This window comes from Lactuca sativa, chromosome 6 (genome assembly GCF_002870075.4).
Source record: "Lactuca sativa cultivar Salinas chromosome 6, Lsat_Salinas_v11, whole genome shotgun sequence".
NCBI classification, from domain to species: domain Eukaryota; kingdom Viridiplantae; phylum Streptophyta; class Magnoliopsida; order Asterales; family Asteraceae; genus Lactuca; species Lactuca sativa.
The window spans coordinates 21,758,270-21,774,716 of NC_056628.2; the positions used below are offsets into that span (position 1 = coordinate 21,758,270).

Here is a 16,447-nt window from a genome sequence, read left to right on the forward strand (position 1 = left end):
TTGATCAATTAACGAAAAAATCCGGAATACCGGCTAAATATGTGAAACCGACCACGAGGGTTATTCCGAAATTTTAACCAGTATTCTGTCATTTTTGTAAACAAAATTTAATTTGGAATTAAATTGTAACCAATAACTAATATTAGACTGACTTATTCGACGATTTAGCACCGAAAACCGTTGGTGGTATCAAATTTGTCGAACCACTTTAAGACTGTTTAGGTGGGTAGAAAGCGGAAAAGTTGAACATTGTGTATGTTAAATAGTTTTCCTAGTCGTTAATATATCATATGCACAATGACTAAACAATGTACAAACCAATAATTTATTTTAAGAAAGTGTGGTTTATTTTCTTGGAACTCCAACAACTTATAAAAAGGCCAATGACACCCTGCGATTTACCTTACATAATGGGTGTGTTCAACACAGTGGTTTACCTTTACAGTGGTTTACCTTTTTTTTTTTTATTACACCAAATGACTTTGCGAAAGGAGTTATTTCGTAGACTATTAGCGAAATACTTGTTACTTATGCATGACAAAAAAATGCATAAAGATCAAAATCAATCATGAGGGAGCTACTAGTGAAACACTAGGCTAATGTTTCAGAAAACGTGATAAAAGCTGTTTTGCGAGGGTAATGAAATTCACGAGCTGTTCACGAATTCACTTTTGTCAAAAAAAAAAAAAAAAAATCTTTCGAATTCACATACTTTTATTCACGAACCGCATAATCATTTGGTGATATTTGTTGAAAAGATGATCAACATCAGCCTCCAATTTACGATCATATTACTGACTAACTCTACATAATGCATTAATTATTTATAAAATCCAAAAAAGAAAAAGATACTAATAAACTAAGAATACACAACACACTTCGATCCTCATGATCAATTATTTTAACCCAAATCCTTTTTAACTATTTAAACCCATTTTGCCACCAATAAAGATGGAGGGTGTTTGATTTTACGCAGTTACTAATGAGTTAGCAGCCTTAGAGACTTCCATTGTCATTGCAACCATCTTCCTACACAGGATATCAACCACAAAAGTTACACTAAAGATCGCATTTGGCAATCAATACCCTCCGTTTTATTGTTGTAAAAATTGTACATAACAACACAAACATATACTACATAATTTCTCTACTTTTCAGATTTTATTAAGAGAACTTTATAGTGAATTAAAGAAACTCCAAAATGTAACCAATTAAAAGACACTAATGCCCTCCAAAATACAAGATGATCCTTAATGTATAAACCAAAATAAGAGACCTAATCTGTCAACGAATACCAAAACTTGTCCCACTAGGTTGTCAAAATAGTTAGCAGAAAGGAATAAAACATGCTACTTCTTGAAAATATCTACCAAATTAGAAGATACCCATTTCCCAGAGATCCATTCTTGATGTCGCCTCAAATCAGATTGTTTAAACACCATTTCCTCATCCGTTCCCCTGAAGTAAACCTCATATTTCTGTTTGCCGATAACTTTAGAAATCACACCCACCCACCATCCATCGTTGTACAGAGCATCAACTTCTTCAAGCTCACGGTAATGGTCGACAGCTTCTTGACCAGGATGAGGACGTATGTGGTTGCTATCAACCACTTCTGTCAAAAAATCTGTGTCTTCATCGTTCCTCAATGATTTATACTGAATCATCAAATTTCCTGAACTTACTTGTTCAATCACTGTAGCAGCAAACCATGCACCTTGGAAACCATCTTCATCACTGCACACTTCCACCAAATCCCCTTTCATGAATCTACCTTTGTTGCAAGATACCTGCGGAAAATAAAGGAAATTTATGAAACCATTGACGCAAGTTCATGAAAGAGACGCAAGCTCATGAAATAGTTTATTACCTTCGATTGTTCATCCTCTGATGTTGTCATTGATTTTAGCTTTCAGTATTATGTCCAATTTAATCGAAGAAACAATTTTGGAGAAGGATTCAGCCGTAAAAGTTTCAATTTCTAAAACCCAATTTTTGTGCGAGAGTTCATATTGGGAGAAAGAGGAGGCGTAGGGCTTATGTCAAAACCCTTATTTAATCCGATATTAACCGCAAAGGTGATACTTGATAGGCTGCTATAAGGTAAAAAAAAAAAATAAATAAATAAAAAAAAAAAAAAAGCAAATAAAAAATAAATAAATAACACTTTCTACAACGGTCACAATTTAGCATACGTGTACAATAAGGAGCCACACATCAATAGTTGTTTGCATATATATACATCAAGTACAACAAAACTTATTTATTTTTTTATTTACTTTATATTTAGTTTCTATTTATTAATTATTTATTGATTTGTTTATTATCAAAAAATATAATAATTGCCTTTTAAATAAGAATAGTAAATTAATTCATTTCCCTCTTCTTCTTTAGTACATCTCATATCCATCGTTACCACCCACACTAGCTGACTCCAGACTTTGATGACATCTCCTGCCACTACAAGACACCTCCGACGCCATCAAACCATCACCCATCGATGCCATCAAACTCTTAAATCTGATCATCTCTTATGATCTCACACTTGCATCCTCAACATTCTTCTCCCCCCCCCCCTCCTTCTCTTGCAGAAGAGCGCCACGTCAAACCCCCACCCATTGACGGTATCAACCCCCACTTCTGATCTCATACTTGGCGACAAATCGACAATGTCTGGCCTCCACTACCGTCTCATATTTACACCCCTCCTTGGCGACGGTGGATCAGAAACCCTAACAATGTTACAACATATGGAGGTTCGAAAAAAATACTCTAAATCGTTGTCACCATCTGAAGGTTTGCAACTCAATCCCTAGATCGTTGTCATATCCCATTGTGCTTTTTGATGTGCATCTGGAAGAGTCACAGTTAACACCATGGTAGAACCATCATCCCAGATCGAATGGAGGTAGCAACAGTGAGGGTTTCATGCGACGTTAGATTTTAATATTGATCGATAGTGGCGACGGCGGTTCACAAAACAGGTGTCGACGGTGGAGATGGTGATAGATGGAGCGAAAAGATTCACCAGAGGTGGGGACGAAAGTGGTGGCTGACGACTGGCTGACGATTTGGGTCTCCTCTTTGTGTTTGTTTCCGATTTAGGTCTTATCAAGTTATGTATATGTTTATGATTACTAAGAAACTGAGCAGTGGGAAAGTGATGGGGGTTTCTATTTTTTTTAATTTATAATAATAGTAATAATAATAATAACAACAACATATAAAACCCGTTTATTTATTAAATAAATAAATAAATTAATGAATGGCTCGTAGCCCTAAAACAAATAATTATATATGCAGGGTGTTGGTTTCAAGGAGTTAATTGGCACAGTTTTAGAAGCCAGGGTAGAAAGGGTAAATATTGGACTCAAGTTGGAAAGGCTATGTGGGGGAGGGACTAAACTTGTCAAAAGGATGAAAGTTTGAAAGGAACACGGAACTTAAACCTGTCATTCCCTTCCTTCCCGTTTTTCTCTAAACACGCCTAACCCTAATGCTTCATTAGCCGCCACCATTGATGAAGACAAGCTCGGCCGCCACCTGCCTTGTTGAGTCCGACCGCCGCCTCCTTGACGTTGAAGCTGGAGTCCACCGCACCTAAGATTGCCGGCGAAGCTGCTACCAGCGACGAAGAGCAGCACGAGGATGCCAGCAGCGGGTTGTCGCTGCCCTCCTCCGGTGAAACGAGCAATGTTCGCCACTGTGCAAGGCGTGTGTGTGGATATGAAGTTCTCGGTAATGATTGTACCCACTCATATACTCCTTTCTCTTCGTTCTCTCTGTGATTTGGAATAGTTTATGTCGGCAGGGGCTACCGGTGGTTTTAGATCACCGTTGTTGGTGTTTCCGATCGGTACCTGCCACCATAGTGGCTGGGTTGGGAGTAATTCGGTGTCCAGTTCTTGATTACGAGTGCGTGTGTATGATTGCTTGGCTGGGGACAAAGAAGAAACCACCGCCACCACCGTGAGGTGGTGGCTACCGTCATAACCGCTGTTGTTACTGCTATTTTGGTGTTGTTGCGACCGCCTTGAGCCACCAGGTGGGTGGCTAGAGTGTTGGATGCAATCTGAAGTTTATGTGTGTGTTTTTTGTCTAGTTGGAATACCAAGAACAACCACCGCCACCATGAACCACTGTGTTTTTGGGTGTGTGTTAGCATTAGTGTGAGTGTGTGGGATTGGATATTTTACTTTGTAACTGTAATAGTGTCGGAATAATGAAATGAAATCTCAAAACCACCACCGTAGGGTGGTGGCTGCCGCCTCCTGCCACCACCGGCCGCCGTGTCGGGTGGCGGTGCGTTTTGCCTCTTGTGATTGATTCGTTTAGGGTGCTAAAAACCCTAATGGGCTTAGTGAAACCCTAATGGGCTCAAAGGAGCTCTAATGGGCCCAATGAAGCTTAATGAACTCTAATGGACCCAATAAAACCCTAATGGGCTTGATGACATTCTAGTGTGCTTGATAGGCCCAATAAAGCCCTAAATAACCTAAAAGTCCAACAAATTAATAATGGGCTAGTATTTGAGTTGGAAAACCCTAATGCCAGTAAATCTTAATTTAGGGAATTAATTGGGACACACGGGAATTATTTAATAACTTGAGATATTAAATAACAATCATTGGTAAAGATTAATCTAAGCGATATTGGACTTAATGGATGAAGTCCTTAATGAGTTAAGTAGGAAACTTAACCCTAATCATCATTTTATGTGAAACCCTAATTTCACTTGGGTTTATTGTTGGGCCATCCAAAGTCAAGCCAATGGACTAGAATAATTTAATGGGCCTGGGGTAAGTCCCATGTAAGGGGCTTGGGCCCAATTTGGAAAATTGGGCCATAGTTTGGGCCTTAATGATTATATGATGTTGGGTCTTAGAATGAGACCATGTTTAGGCCTAGGCCCAATTTGGAAAATTGGGCCATGTGTTGGGCTTTGATTCCTAATTGACTTTGGGCCTATGGATTGGGCCTTGGGCTTGAATAAGCCAAGTTAGGGGTAATGTAGTAATTACCCAAAGAATATACTTACGGTTATGTATTGGGACCAAATTATTAATTGGGTGTTATTTTGGTGTTGACAGTTCAGGAATTTGTCAGCCAGCAGCTGGGGTTGAGTCTGTGGGACTTCAGCAGAGTGGGATTGTGTCTACGGGACTTCAGCAGTGTGAGGTGAGTTACCTTCCAGTAGCGGTGGGTCTACGGCCACAATGTCGGCCCACCAGTAGAAGTTGTATGTTAGATGATTGTCTTTGTGATATCATCTAGGTTTGCTACTACCTGACACGTTATATGCTAGCATGATATGTTATATGTGATAGTAGTAGAGTTCGATTGTTAGGACCGAAGGGTAGGTCAGACACCCCATATATGTCTGACAGTATGCGATGATATGTTATATGCTGGCATGATATGTTATATGTGATAGTGGTAATAGGAGGGGAATAGTCCCCAAGTTCGGTTGTTAGGACCGAAGGGTAGTTCGGACACCCCAGATATGTCTGATAGTATGTTTATGTTATGATATATGTGATAGTAGCAGTAGGGGTGGAATAGTCCCCGAGGGTCGGTTGTTAGGACCGACTGGTAGGTCAGCACCACAGAATGGCTTGACATGGGTAGGTCAGCACCCCAGAATGGTTTGTGTGACATCCTCGATTTCACGGCCAAAAAAGACCGGTTTGTTTATGCTTTATTTTAAAAATCAGAGTGATCGTTTAAAGAAAACGGTTGCGGAATTTGTCCCAAAAACAAAATATGATAACCATTTATCAAAACATTTCTCAATGAGAATGTATTTTCATTAAATAATAAAACCTCGGGATGTCATGTTCCGGTACAGACCAAAAGCATAAACAATATAAATTAGACCTTACAACAGTTATTTATAACTACTGATCTATAATCCAAATTCTCTCGTCAAGTCCACCAACTTATACCCTTGTGTCATTACCTGTAATGCAAAGAAAACTGAGTGGGTCAAGCTTGGGAGCCTAGTAAGCATATAGGGTTTTCAACCCACAATAATATAATTATTATATTCAATCATCAAACAATCAACCCAATTACTCATCCCCATTATCTTCGTTTATTCTTAAGTACCTTCCCTAAGGGATTATCCTAAGGGTCATCTCCTACATCGTATTTACCTCTCATCTCCTTACAACACATTTCCTTATATGTTTATTCCTAAGGACTTTTTCCTAAGGATCATCGCATGAATACGTAGCCACAACATCGCCTGGACTAGTAATTCATAGTAAGGGTTAGACTATCATCGCATGAATACACAGCCACAACATCGCCTGGACTGGTAATTCATAGTAAGGGTTAGACTATCATCACATGAATACGCAGCCACAACATCGCCTGGACTGGTAATTCATAATAAGGGTTAGACTATCATCACATGAATACGCAGCCACAACATCGCATGGACTGGTAATTCATAATAAGGGTTAGACTATCATCGCATGAATACGCAGCCACAACATCGTCTGGACTGGTAATTCATAGTAAGGGTTAGACTATCATCGCATTAATACGCAGCCACAACATCGCCTGGACTGGTAATTCATAGTAAGGGTTAGACTATCATTGCATGAATACACAGCCACAACATCGCCTGGACTGGTAATTCATAGTAAGGGTTAGACTATCATCGCATGAATACGCAGCCACAACATCGCCTGGAATGGTAATTCATAGTAAGGGTTAGATTATCATCGCATGAATACGCAACCACAACATCGCCTGGACTGGTAATTCATAATAAGGGTTAGAATATCATCGCATGAATACGCAGCCACAACATCGCCTAGACTGGTAATTCATAATAAGGGTTAGACTATCATCGCATGAATACGCAGCCACAACATCGCCTGGACTGGTAATTCATAACCTATCTATCATCACCTAATTATCCTCACCTTTCTATCATCACCTATCTCTCATCACCTAATTATCATGTGACATCCCCAAAATCTCGGCCAGAAAAGACCGATTTTTCATTTATGCTTTTAAATATTTTCAGAGTAAATCCTTTTTATTTGAAAGAGTTGCGGAATTTGTTCCCAAAACAAAACATGATAAAATAATATTTATCAAAGCATTTCATCAAGAGATGCATTTCATTATATAATCAAAACTCGGGATGTCATGTTCCGATACAGACCATAAAGCATAAACGATAAACATTACAAGTCATTCAACAAATATATACATATACAGACTTGTAAACAAAACAACAAGATGATCCATCCATCTTACGCCCTTGTGCCACTTCCTGTAATACAAATAAAACTGAGTGGGTCAGGCTTGGGAGCCTGGTGAGCATATAGGGTTTTCAACCCACAATAAATAAGTTATATTTAATTTCACCAACCAATCACTATCCCGATTACCCATTCCCGTTATCCTCACTTTACGTCCCTAAAACAACTATCTCAAGGGACCTAATCTAGGATTTTCATCGGGACGGACATCACTGCGAAGGGGTTTCCTCAACAATAGATATCCTAAAGGCAACCATGAGGGGGATAGAGTACACCGGTGAACACATCGTTCACAACACCTACAGGTTATGAACCTGCTAGCGTTCCACTGGACTGTCTAGAAAGAGTCCATGGTCGTTATCCATACTCCGCTGAATAACTAGATCAACAACAACAACAACATCGAGGCCTCTCATCTGTTTATTACACACCAACTATCTACCCATGTTCTACCCAACATATTAGTAGATAAAAATATACATTTGTATACATAGTTTAAAGAAAACCTGTATAGCATGCTTTAATCAACACATAAGTCACATAACAGATGAGGCACACACACATAACACATATCTCATAAAGAAATAAGCAGATCTATAAGATAGAAGAGAGTGAATACTCATTCACACATAACACAACCAAATATATACACATAGCACGTATTTTTATATAAAATACTTCGTATTATTGTATTAGAAGAAATAACTACACACTCACTTGATCAGAAGACGATCCGACAGCACTACGGCTTATAGAAGTAGTAATCCACAGCAGATCTGGAAGATCTCTTCGAAAATCGAACTTCTCGCGGGCAGAGCTTCGACTCGGGAACCGCGCTTCTCGGGATCTTCGGGATCTCGGGACTTGCCTCGGGGCTAGAGTATGATACTGGGACTTCGGGGTAGCTTCGGCACGAAAAACGATGCAAAAGACTAGAGAGAAGAGAAGAAAATGAACAAGAATCAAGGCTGCCTTCGGATCCTTTATATAGAGGCTGGAACCTCGGAGTACGCGGGGCGTACAGGCGTACGCAGCGCGTACGCGTCCGAAATCGTCACTGCATGCGTCATCCGAAGTGTCGACAATATGCGGAGTACGCGATAGCGTACTCACGTACGCGGGGCGTACCATGGATCAGACGCGTGACTCGGCTTCGGATAATACCTTCGATTTATAATTAAATTTAATTACTAAATGATTAATAAACTTCGGAAATTCATAACTTCTTCATACGAACTCCGTTTTCGACGTTCTTTATATCCACGCGAAGGTGAGACCACGCTCTACGACTTTCGTTTAGACTCCGTCGGCTAATTTTGACTTTATTTTTATTAATTATTTTTAATAGGCCGCGACAGAAACTTTCGTTATAAATTCATAACTTCTTCGTTTGATGTCCGTTCTCGCCTAACTTTTTATCGCTTCGATACCAACAATGAGATCTTCGATTCTCATTTAGATTGCTTCGGCTAAAAACCGCTCGATCTCAAATCGAGTATTTTGGGCTGCACACCGCTAAGCCGGAACTTCGATAAATCATAACTTCCTCATACGAAGTCAGATTTGGGCGTTCTATATATATTCGGAAACCTCGTTCCGACTACTACAACATTAACCAAAGATATTAAGTTTATTTTACACTTAAATTTTGACGCTTATTTTTATTCTTAATTAATCAGACCACATAATTAAGCAATTAAGCACAAAACACATAATACTCAAATAATACATTCTTATTATTTCAAGCCGGGTTACAAAGGTTAACCTAGACTATTATATTGCTAAAAACGGCAAGCCCGGAAACACAGGCGTTACAATTCTCTCCACCTTAGAATGATTCCGTCCTCGGAATCACACATCAACAAACAAATGCGGATAGCGACCCATCATGTCACTTTCCGTCTCCCAGGTGAGATTCGGCCCATTCGTGTGTTTCCATCGGACAAGCACTAACCCAACCATCTTGCGTCGCAATTTCTTAGTCTTTCGGTCAACAATTGCCTCTGGTTCTTCAATCAACCTTTTGTTCTCATCAATTCTCAATTCAGAAATTGGAATTATGTCGGGAACTTCTCCCGTGAACTTCCTCAAATAACACACATGAAAAGTGTTATGAATTCCATTCAGTTCTTCTGGTAGTTCGAGCTTGTAAGCTTGGTTCCCAATCCTCTGAAGAACTTTAAACGGTCCAATAAACCTTGGACTCAACTTTCCCTTTTTACCAAATCTTATAAGTCCCTTCCACGGCGAGACTTTAAGCAAAACCGAATCCCCAACCTCAAAAGTTATCGGTCTCCGCTTCTTGTCAGCATAGCTCTTTTGACGATCCTGAGCCGCTAACATTCTTTCCCTAATTATTTTCAACTTTTCAGCAGTTTGATGAACCAACTCCGGTCCCATAAACTGCTTTTCCCCAGCCTCAAGCCAACAAGACGGCGTACGACACTTCTGTCCATACAAAGCTTGGTAAGGTGCCATCTTAATGCTCGAGTGGAAACTATTATTATAGGAAAATTCTACCAACGGTAAATGTTCATCCCAATTACCTAGGAATTCCAGAGTACATGCTCTCAGCATATCTTCAAGTGTTTGTATCGTTCGTTCGCTCTGACCATCAGTCTGCGGATGGTAAGCTGTACTTAAACACAACTTGGTACCCAATTCCTCTTGTAGACTTTTCCAAAACCTCAATGTGAAACGGCTATCACGATCCGACACAATCGTTAACGGAACACCGTGAAGCCTCACAATTTCCTTCACGTAAGAATTCGCAAGCTTCTCCATAGACCATTTCTCCCTGGCCGCTATGAAATGCGCACTCTTAGTGAATCGATCAACGACCACCCAAATCATGTCGTGACCATTCTTTGTTCTGGGCAGTTTAGTGACAAAATCCATAGCAATGTCTTCCCACTTACCCATAGGCACAGGCAAAGGTTCTAAACTCCCGTACGGTTTCTGATGTTGTGTCTTGACTCTCGCACAAGTCACACACTCGGCCACATACTTTGCAACATCAAGCTTCATCGTCGGCCACCAGTAGTAGGGTTTCAGGTCCCTATACATTTTAGTGCTACCCGGATGAATCGAGTACATGGTCTTGTGAGCTTCTTCCATCAGAAGATCTCTGACTCCTCCTGTCTTAGGTATCCAAATCCGATCTTGGAACACCTTCAGTCCATGACTGTTTACACCGAACACCAACGTTTTGCCCAAACGTTCCTCCTTTCTGTCATTCTTCTCAGAAGCTTCGCTCTGAGCTTTCTTTATACTTTCCAAAATAGTTGAGACAACTTCAATTCTCAACGCTCTTGGCCTTTTCCTTTCGGGATTGACTTTCCGACTGAGAGCATCAGCAACAACATTAGCTTTACCGGGGTGGTAAAGTATCTCGCAGTCATAGTCTTTAAGTAATTCTAGCCAGCGTCGTTGCCTCATATTCAATTCTTTCTGATTAAAGAGGTATTGGAGACTCTTATGATCAGTGAAAAGTTTGCACTTCGTGCCATAGAGGTAATGCCTCCATATTTTCAGAGCGAAAACTACCGCTGCCAACTCCAAATCATGAGTCGGGTAGTTCTTTTCATGCTCTTTCAGCTGTCGAGACGCATATGCTATCACCTTTTCTCTTTGGGTCAAAACACAACCCAATCCAACACCAGACGCATCGCTATAAACAGCGAAGTCTTCAACTCCATCGGGTAGAGAAAGTATCGGTGCCTCGCATAGCTTCTTCTTTAACTTCTCGAATGCTTCCTGATGCTTCTCACCCCAAGCATAAGTAGCTCCTTTGTGGGTCAAAGCTGACAATGGACTAGCGATCGAAGAAAAGCCTTGGATAAACCTTCGGTAATATCCGGCTAATCCTAAAAAGCTTCGAATCTCCGTGGGACTTTTCGGTTGTTCCCACTTCGTCACAGCTTCGATCTTCGCTGGATCAACCATTATCCCTTCTTGGTTGACCACGTGACCCAAGAATTGGACTTCACGAATCCAAAAATCACATTTGGAGAACTTAGCATACAGCTTCTCCTTCTTCAAGACTTCTAACACTTCTCGCAAGTGTCTGCCATGCTCCTCCTGGCTTTTCGAGTAAATCAGAATGTCGTCTATGAACACTATCACGGATTTATCAAGGAACGGGTTACAAACCCTATTCATCAAATCCATGAACACTGCTGGAGCATTGGTTAGTCCAAACGACATAACCAAGAACTCGTAGTGTCCATATCTAGTTCTGAATGCAGTCTTCTCGATATCTTGCTCTCTTACTTTTAGCTGATGATATCCTGACCTAAGATCGATCTTCGAGAAATAGCTCGAACCTTGCAATTGATCAAACAGGTCATCAATCCTCGGCAACGGATATCTATTCTTTATTGTTGCCTTGTTCAGCTCTTTGTAATCGATGCACATTCTCATACTTCCATCTTTCTTCTTTACAAATAACACCGGAGCTCCCCAGGGCGATGAACTAGGTCTAATGAAACCGTTGTCCAATAACTCCTGAAGTTGCATCATTAGCTCCTTCATCTCCGTCGGTGCTAATCGATAAGGTGCTTTCGCAATTGGCGTTGTTCCTGGCAACAAGTCAATACGAAATTCCACTTGTCGATCAGGCGGTAATCCAGGAAGATCTTCGGGAAATACTTCCGGATAATCACACACCACTGGAATATTCTGCATCACCTTCTTTTCCTTCTTAGCATCAATCACGAATGCTAAAAACGATGTACACCCCTTGGTCAAACATTTTCTGGCTTTTATCAACGAAATGATTCCAGAATTCACTCTGCGTTTATCTCCATACACCATAAACGAATCTTTCCCAGGCGGGTTTACTTTGACTATTTTCTTCTTGCATAAAATTTCGGCGTCGTTGGCGCTAAGCCAATCCATTCCCAATACGATGTCGAAACCATTAAGTTCGATAGGCAATAATTCCTCGTGGAACTTATTCCCATTCAGATCAATTAAGATGTTTTTCATGTGATAGCTAACAGGTACAAACTTGCCACTAGCAACTTCGACTAATAAAGCATTATCTAGTCTAACAACAGGCAAAGCTAGCTTTCTACCAAATTCATGCGATATAAAGGAGTAGTTGGATCCAGAATCAAATAAAATTTGGGCAGGCAATTCGTTAACGAGAAAGGTACCTGAAGCGACATCAGCTTCATCTTTAGCAGCTTCCAGTGTCATCTGGAATGCTCTCGCCTTTGGCTTTGGCGGAATGTTGGGTCTAGCTGCCTCCTTCTTTTTCGGGCAGTCCCTCGACATATGACCCTCCTCACCACAACCATAGCAAACTTTCTTTGTGAGGGTACACTCATTGGCATAGTGCCCTGGCTTTCCACACTTGTAGCATGTGTTCGCCACCTCACATCTTCCATGATGCTTCTTCTTACATTTGTCGCACCATTTCGCTTCACCTCCACCTCCCCTCGAACCAGACTTCGAGAACTTGTTTTTATTGTTGGACCCTGAAGTTCCATCGAACTTCCTCTTTTCTCCAACATCTATTCTTTCCAGACCCTTTTCCTTCTGCTGGGCCTCCACATTCTTAGCTGCACGAACAGCCGTTTTCAGAGTGGTTGCCATTTTGACTGTCGGACCAAAGTCAGCAGGCAGTCCGTTAGCAAACCTCTCAATCTTGGAGAGTTCCGTCGGCACTAGGTACGGAAACAACTTCATCTTCTCAGTAAATGCAGTAGCATAGTCATCTATGCTCATCTTCCCCTTCTTTAAGTTTTGAAACTCATTGTTCAGATCAATCAGATCTATCTCCGAACAATACTGCACCCTTAACTGTTCCAAGAACTCCTCCCATGACATTTTCAGGGCTTCTCCTCGTGGCATAGTATCTGCCAACAACTTCCACCAACTCTAGACTCCAGTCTTCAGTTGTCTAACCGCAAATACGGTCTTCTGTTTGTTGCTACAGTCGCAACTTTCAAATACCATCTCCATCTCGGAGATCCAATCCATTATCTCAACAGGCTTTGGGCTCCCAGAAAGACTTGGCGGTTTGGCGCCCAAGAAATTCTTGTACATACGCCCATCCTTGTTGTTTCTCCTTTCCGGATCGTTCCTTCGTTCCTCTTGAGTCCCAACTTGACTCACCATGCGACTATTGTTCCCTTCCTCCGATTGCTCGGGAATCAATTCCGGTTCCTCAATAGGTATGATAGGTTCATCCCTATTATTATGCAACGTTTGTCGCATCTCCTCCCTTTGTTCGGCTAGCATAGCCCGAATCATGGCTTGCACCGCAGCCATTGTTATTGGTTCTGGTGCTGCTGCTACAACAGGTATTTGCTCAATCACTGGCGGTTGATTCCTGTTTTCATCTGCGTTTCCAATGCCACTCCTTGTTCTCACCATTTTTGATCTACACCGAATAAGGTGAAATTAGATCCTCATTCACGATAGATATTCAAATCATCCTTATCACTCCGAAACGATTACATGCTAGTTCTAATATCGTATACATACGCTTAGAATCCTAAACACATAAACCTTCAGATCCGGTTGGCAACAAACCGTAGATCCAAACAAATAACATCATATATGGCAACATATAACATTTAGCACATAAAAGCATTTTAGGCAACTTTCCTAAAATAAACTAGTGCTCGTGTCTAAAATCCAACAGACACACATCTCAAAATTCCACTTAGCATTCTAAGTTTAAGTCTAGAAATCCTACAAATTCCTAGTTCGCTTAAACTAATGCTCTGATACCAACTGTGACATCCCCAAAATCTCGGCCAGAAAAGACCGATTTTTCATTTATGCTTTTAAATATTTTCAGAGTAAATCCTTTTTATTTGAAAGAGTTGCGGAATTTGTTCCCAAAACAAAACATGATAAAATAATATTTATCAAAGCATTTCATCAAGAGATGCATTTCATTATATAATCAAAACTCGGGATGTCATGTTCCGATACAGACCATAAAGCATAAACGATAAACATTACAAGTCATTCAACAAATATATACATATACAGACTTGTAAACAAAACAACAAGATGATCCATCCATCTTACGCCCTTGTGCCACTTCCTGTAATACAAATAAAACTGAGTGGGTCAGGCTTGGGAGCCTGGTGAGCATATAGGGTTTTCAACCCACAATAAATAAGTTATATTTAATTTCACCAACCAATCACTATCCCGATTACCCATTCCCGTTATCCTCACTTTACGTCCCTAAAACAACTATCTCAAGGGACCTAATCTAGGATTTTCATCGGGACGGACATCACTGCGAAGGGGTTTCCTCAACAATAGATATCCTAAAGACAACCATGAGGGGGATAGAGTACACCGGTGAACACATCGTTCACAACACCTACAGGTTATGAACCTGCTAGCGTTCCACTGGACTGTCTAGAAAGAGTCCGTGGTCGTTATCCGTACTCCGCTGAATAACTAGATCAACAACAACAACAACATCGAGGCCTCTCATCTGTTTATTACACACCAACTATCTACCCATGTTCTACCCAACATATTAGTAGATAAAAATATACATTTGTATACATAGTTTAAAGAAAACCTGTATAGCATGCTTTAATCAACACATAAGTCACATAACAGATGAGGCACACACACATAACACATATCTCATAAAGAAATAAGCAGATCTATAAGATAGAAGAGAGTGAATACTCATTCACACATAACACAACCAAATATATACACATAGCACGTATTTTTATATAAAATACTTCGTATTATTGTATTAGAAGAAATAACTACACACTCACTTGATCAGAAGACGATCCGACAGCACTACGGCTTATAGAAGTAGTAATCCACAGCAGATCTGGAAGATCTCTTCGAAAATCGAACTTCTCGCGGGCAGAGCTTCGACTCGGGAACCGCGCTTCTCGGGATCTTCGGGATCTCGGGACTTGCCTCGGGGCTAGAGTATGATACCGGGACTTCGGGGTAGCTTCGGCACGAAAAACGATGCAAAAGACTAGAGAGAAGAGAAGAAAATGAACAAGAATCAAGGCTGCCTTCGGATCCTTTATATAGAGGCTGGAACCTCGGAGTACGCGGGGCGTACAGGCGTACGCAGCGCGTACGCGTCCGAAATCATCACTGCATGCGTCATCCGAAGTGTCGACACTATGCGGAGTACGCGATAGCGTACTCACGTACGCGGGGCGTACCATGGATCAGACGCGTGACTCGGCTTCGGATAATACCTTCGATTTATAATTAAATTTAATTACTAAATGATTAATAAACTTCGGAAATTCATAACTTCTTCATACGAACTCCGTTTTTGACGTTCTTTATATCCACGCGAAGGTGAGACCACGCTCTACGACTTTCGTTTAGACTCCGTCGGCTAATTTTGACTTTATTTTTATTAATTATTTTTAATAGGCCGCGACAGAAACTTTCGTTATAAATTCATAACTTCTTCGTTTGATGTCCGTTCTCGCCTAACTTTTTATCGCTTCGATACCAACAATGAGATCTTCGATTCTCATTTAGATTGCTTCGGCTAAAAACCGCTCGATCTCAAATCGAGTATTTTGGGCTGCACACCGCTAAGCCGGAACTTCGATAAATCATAACTTCCTCATACGAAGTCAGATTTGGGCGTTCTATATATATTCGGAAACCTCGTTCCGACTACTACAACATTAACCAAAGATATTAAGTTTATTTTACACTTAAATTTTGACGCTTATTTTTATTCTTAATTAATCAGACCACATAATTAAGCAATTAAGCACAAAACACATAATACTCAAATAATACATTCTTATTATTTCAAGTCGGGTTACAAAGGTTAACCTAGACTATTATATTGCTAAAAACGGCAAGCCCGGAAACACAGGCGTTACATATCATCACCTATTTCTTATCACCTAACTATCATCACACGTCATCTAATTCATCTACCTATGTTCTACGCAACATATTTGTAGATATAAAATACATATACAGATTAACTCATTTAACACCTATATAAAACATCCATTCCACGCTCATCTCAAATAAACAACAATATATAAACACATAGCACATATTTCATAGCAAATACTATATATATATATATATATATATATATATATATATATATATATATATATATATATATGTTAGAAGAAAGTGATCACATACTCACCCAAAACATATAC

General features: G+C 40.3%; 1 protein-coding gene across 1 annotated transcript; it reads right to left on the bottom strand.

Moving 5' to 3' along the window:
- Window positions 1–1,159: 1,159 nt before the first annotated feature.
- LOC111899306 (protein AGENET DOMAIN (AGD)-CONTAINING P1) lies at window positions 1,160–2,064 on the bottom strand. The gene is made up of 2 exons (XM_023895161.3): window positions 1,871–2,064; window positions 1,160–1,790 (listed from the first exon to the last, which is right to left on the bottom strand). The coding sequence occupies exons 1-2, from the start codon at window positions 1,898–1,900 to the stop codon at window positions 1,350–1,352; spliced, it is 471 nt and encodes a 156-aa protein (XP_023750929.1). The 5' UTR covers window positions 1,901–2,064; the 3' UTR covers window positions 1,160–1,349.
- Between the last annotated feature and the right edge of the window lie 14,383 nt (window positions 2,065–16,447).

Coding starts and splice junctions, on each gene's coding strand:
- LOC111899306 (XM_023895161.3), bottom strand. CDS start 1,900: ATGACAACATCAGAGGATGAACAATCGAAG. Junction 1,791..1,870: donor CAGAGGATGAACAATCGAAG/GTAATAAACTAT, acceptor TATTTTCCGCAG/GTATCTTGCAACAAAGGTAG.